This window comes from Chondrus crispus, genomic scaffold (genome assembly GCF_000350225.1).
Source record: "Chondrus crispus Stackhouse genomic scaffold, scaffold_782, whole genome shotgun sequence".
NCBI lineage: Eukaryota > Rhodophyta > Florideophyceae > Gigartinales > Gigartinaceae > Chondrus > Chondrus crispus.
Window position 1 is genome coordinate 1 of NW_005178807.1, and position 5,687 is coordinate 5,687.

The 5,687-nt window shown below is 54.3% G+C and overlaps 1 protein-coding gene across 1 annotated transcript; it reads left to right on the forward strand.

The window, feature by feature from the left end:
• The first annotated feature begins 434 nt into the window (after positions 1–434).
• Positions 435–851, forward strand: CHC_T00001000001 (hypothetical protein). Its single transcript, XM_005711673.1, has one exon. The coding sequence runs from the start codon at positions 435–437 to the stop codon at positions 849–851; it is 417 nt and encodes a 138-aa protein (XP_005711730.1).
• Positions 852–5,687: the final 4,836 nt, after the last annotated feature.

Consider the following 5,687-nt stretch of genomic DNA (forward strand, 5'->3'; position numbering starts at 1 on the left):
CATCACTGTGAATAGCCCCACTGTCGCGCCCAATATCCGCCCGATCTTGGCACGCACCAACTCTGCAGCATCCGGGTTTTTCTTCTGATCCCCTCAGTCTCATAGCAAGGGTCCAAGCGTATGTCACAGGCTCATTGACTTTGAACAAGCTTCGTCGTGGCGAAATGGACAATCGGTTGGAGTTGAATCCCCTCACCGACGAAGTGCGTGAAACGGCGGCATGTCCAATTGACGTTGTTGTAAGTCGCCCGATCGTCAACATCCTCCCGCTCGCCCTCATGCTCGTCTTGTGGGGTATCATCAACGTACTCGTTAGCATTTACACATCCAGGCGCGGAAACGCTTTCGACATGGGCTTCCATATCATCAAGGAAGCACTGGGGCACGACACGACTTCCAACCCTCTGGAAGAAAACTCGAATCGCGGAGAGGCGATGGAACTGCCCTTGCGCAAATGGCGCTGCGGCGCTGGTGCTGCGCATGAAGGCTTCATCGGGCGAGATGGAGATGTCCCAGTGCAGGGCTTTGACTCCTTTACAAACGTGTGTGGTTGCACGCAAGTGGTGACGGAGATAGAAGCAGCGAGTGCGCTGCCAGACTCCGCGCCTGGCACGATGGCTCCGGCCGACGAGCTGTGGCGTGGGGATGTGCATCCGCGGTTGCAAGGACAGGCGTCGACTTTATCATCGGCGGCCCCGACTGACAACTTTGCATCGCAGACGGCCGCGGTGAGCAGCTCGTGGTCTGCGTCCGGGCTGCCGCAGCGGTTGCCCCAACCGGGACCAGCTTTTATGACGCTGCCTCCAGCCATGCAACATTCAACAGAGTCGGGGCGGCCGGGGCAGGAGTAGCCAAGGTGCCGACTTCGTGCTTTGGCACCACCGGCTCAACATGATAATCAATGTCATGAGAGCCATATACACACACGTAGCACACGTACAACAGCGATCAACTCACCACGATCGCCGCCGGCCTACGGATCGCTACCATCCCTACATAAGGTAGATAGAGACGCGATCACAGTAAACCGAGCGATCGATCTTGCATCACAGCTTATGGACCCTAACCACGCACCACTACAAGACGATCATCTCGTATACCGACCACCCGGACGACATCAGGACAACGAGAGCACGGCACCACGACGCCCCGTTGCCCCAACCCCACAAGCTCCGCCAGCAAGCGTAGAGCCAACACAACCCGCTCCGACCACACCCGTAGAGCCACAACACCAAGCTCCGATCACCCCCGTAGAGCCAACACAACACGCCCCGACAACCCCTGCAGAGCGCCCACAAATGTCAAACCAGCAAGAAATAGCACCCAAAATGCCCCAAGCTGACACAAGAATGCATGGACAGCTACCTCCACTCGCAAGCGACGGAACGAACTACAAGCTATGGACGCAAACCCTCCACGACATAGCAATAATCAACAACGTCGAGGCAGCCCTCGACGAAAGCTCACCACCCCCCACAGTAAAGAGCCCGTACCATTCCATATACCGCAGAAAATGTGCATTCCTACGCATGAGCATCATGACCAGCCTCCCTGCGGATCTGGCAAGCACAATCGACATGGACCTCAGCGTTACTCCTCAACAGCTTCTGGCAGAGATCAAAACACACTTCACTGACTCAACGCCAACCACACACCTCATCCTCAAACAAGAAGCACAACGCACAAAGATCAAGGCGGGAGGGGACATCGATGAATACATCGCAGCACACCGAACCATACGGACAAAAATGTGTCTCGAAGAGTACCCCAGCATTCAAAATGATGAATCTGTCACAATAGAATTCATCATACACGGCCTCAACTCGCACCCGGCACCCGGCATTGCGACACCTACCCGACATGTGGATCGCGAACAACACAATCCCCACAACCATAGCCAACCTCGTCCAACGACTCAAATCCATACAAGCTCGAGAAGACGAAAAACAGGAAATCCGGCAACAACGTCCACAAGGCATGAACACGACAGACCAATGGGCAGACAGCCCCAACTACCAGGCAATGAGACGACGAACCCGCAGCCGGAGGCAAGGCAGAGGATCAACGACCCACCCCGATCAACCCCAACGCGGCAATGCAGCCACAAGGGAAAATGCGGAACAATGGTACACGAATACCGATAAGAAGCGCATAACCCCTCGGCAAACAAGTCCGCCGCCCAAAACCACCACTGGAAAAATGGCCAGCACCCGCGACGAACACGACAACACAATCGCGCAACAGGTGACTGACGAGGACATATGCGAAGGTAAGCAGTATGCCCTCGACTCAGGAGCGCATCCGTCACATGTTCGCAAACCCACGACGAACATGAAACCACTCCGACAAATCATCCGAACTAACACGGCCACCAACATCACGCACACCGCCACACACAAGGGGATGATACATATACGTACCAGTACGAATAGGCACATACGAGTCCCAGCGATCGCCAACCCAGCAATGCGATCCAACCTGCTATCAGTTCACGACATAGCCGAGCAATGGGGAGAGGTCCGGTTCACACCCACACAGGCCACTGTACTCGACACGAGCACACACCCGCCACAAATAGTAGCGCAAGCACGCTTCAGGAAAGGCATGTACTACCTCGATCTCCCAAAAACCAAAGGCAACGGCATGGCAGCCCGGACCATACCACCACGGTCAATAAAAAATTCCAAAAGACCCGATACCCAAACCAAAAAAGCCCCCAATCCAAAAACAAAAAAAGAAGACAGCGACGCCAAAGCCAAGCCGCACACTAGCACGTGGCCACACCGCACCACGCGCAGAAAAAATTCCACTACACCAAATGCACAACCCAGCGCCCCCACCGCACACTCCAGCACACCCAGCTGTAGAAAGGGACTTCCACCACTATCATGTACTGTTCAATCACATCAGACCAGCAACGCTCCAGAAAATGGCCAAACTCGGCCTCCTGCCAAACCTCCCGCCCACACTCAGGCAACGACCACCGCGGATCACCTGCTCGAGCTGCGCTGCAGCGAAGCAGCAGCCCGCACCGCACTACCCCAAGACGCACAACTACCGAGTAGGAGCCGCCTTTAGCAGTGATATATGTGGACCATTCAACCCCACATCCAGGCAAGGCAACAAATATATACTCACAGTAATAGACACCCGATCCCGCTACCTCATAGTCGACTTCCTGCAATCAAGAGCAGAAACACCGCACAGGCTGGATGTCATCCTCACAGCCCTCAAAAAACGAAAAGGGTGCAAACCGAGACTGTTCCACACAGACAACGCGAAAGAATATGTATCAGACAGCGCCAGCGCCGTATACAGATCGCACAACGTCATGCACAGCACTACAGTCCCACACACGCCCCAACAAAATGGGATCGCGGAAAGGATAAACAATACACTCATGAACTCAGCCAGAGCCGCCCTCCACCACAGCTCACTACCCAAGACGCACTGGGAAGACGCAGTAAGGGACGCTGCATTCAAGTACAACAATATACTCCACCACGGGATCAAAACCCTCCCCTACACCATGTGGACCAATGCCACCCCCGACGTCCCGCAGTTCCTGCTGTTCGGACAGCTCGGTACAGTACCTGAGTTAGCAAATCGGAAACAAATATCAAAACTCGCCCACAGGGCAACACCCGCCAGGTACCTCCATGGCATCGACGAAAACTACATCATGGTCCTCGAACTCGACACGAACAGACCACGACGAGTTCGATGCGTCAACTTCCAACCATACCACAGCACCACCGATCCTGTAGCCTCACGCACATACGCCACGAAAGCCTTCACTCCGCATCGCACGCCAACAGAGATAACACGCACCACACCCGCCCCAGCTCACCCCGGGACAAGCCAAAAAATACCCCGACGCTGCCGAATGGGAAAAAGCCCACAACGCCGAACTCGACAACCTCGACGCCATGAACGTAGTACAGTGGATACCCGACTCTGAAATCCCCCAGAAACGGAAACTGATACCCCTAAAAATGGGATATCGTTACAAGAGGGACAGCAAAGGACAAATTGCATCGAGAAAAGCCCGATGCTCTGCAAGGGGGGACAAAATGCTACCACACAAGCACTACGACCCATCCAAAACTACAACGTACATGGCCGACAAGACCACAGTACGCGCAATGTTTGGAATAGCGGCCAAGTACCGCATGCACATCGAACACATCGATATCAAGTCAGCGTACCTACACGAAAAATTCGCGCACAACGGAGGAGAAACAGTATATGTGAGACAGCATGCCAGATTCAATGGCACATACAAACATGCCTGCCAAGGCGGAAAACTAAACATGAACATATACGGGACGCCATCCGCCGGCCACACATACCTATCTGCAGTCTTCACACTCCTACGAAAAAACAACTTCAAGCAAAGCGAAGCAGACCTGTGCCTCTGGTCCAAAACAAAAGGCAAAGAACATATAATTGCTGCTGTCAGCATGGATGACTTCACAGTACTCGCCTCAACCGCGAAACTCAAAGACGAGTTCGCCGCAGCCCTAGCGAAAGCGTACAACATCAAACGCCTAGGGGAACACAGGACTTTTCTCGGATGGACGGTGACACGACACCAAAACGGAGACATTCACATCGCCCAGCCCAACGCCATCAACTACATAGTACAGCAAGTGGACATGGCCAAATGCAATGCCAAAGACACCCCATATTGCGACGGTGTCCTGCTCCACAAGCCAACAGACAAAGACGAGACCCAACTGCACACACTCAAAAAATACCAGCAGATCATTGGGGACCTACGCTATGTCGCTGACTCGACGCGACCAGACATCTACTTCCTGGCAAACAGACTAGCAGTAGCGGCCAACAACCCGACACAAAGGCACTGGAACGCACTAAAACGCCTGATAAGGTACCTCAAGGGCACACCAAACACAGGCCTCACGTACCGAGCCGGCAAGCAACCAGACAAAGAGAAACCCCAGAACCTCCTTGTTTCGTATGCCGATGCCGATTTCGCTGCCGACATCACGGACAGGAAGTCCATATCGGGGACCCTCCACACATACAACGGCACACCGATATGTTGGGGGTCCCTCAAGCAAAACATCACAGCCCTATCCACCTGTGAGGCACAATATATTGCGGCCACCTCCGCCGCACAGCAGACCACGTGGATCCGACGTCTGCTACAGGACGTGCAAATGCTGCCGCAATCCCCGACCCCCTTGATGATAGACAACCAGTCCGCCATCCACGTTGCCAACAGCACGGGACCGACGAAGAGGCGAAAATTCATAGATCTGAGGCATCACTACCTCACGCATCAGGCTCAAAAGGGCACAATTGCCATTGCACATGTCCCCACGGACGACCAACTCGCGGACATCCTCACAAAACCGCTGCGTCGTCAAGCATTCACGCGCCTCCTCCCCAAACTACAGCTCAGAAACCACACGACTGCAGACGGCAAAACTGCAGCACCGTCGACAGGGGGAGGGTCATGAGAGCCATAAAAACAAACGTGGACGCCGCAACAGCAATGCGTCAGCAGTCATGAGAGCCATATACACACACGTAGCACACGTACAACAGCGATCAACTCACCACGATGGCCGCCGGCCTAGGGATGGCTACCATCCCTACATAAGGTAGATAGAGACGGGATCACAGTAAACCGAGCCATGGATCTGGCATCACACCCT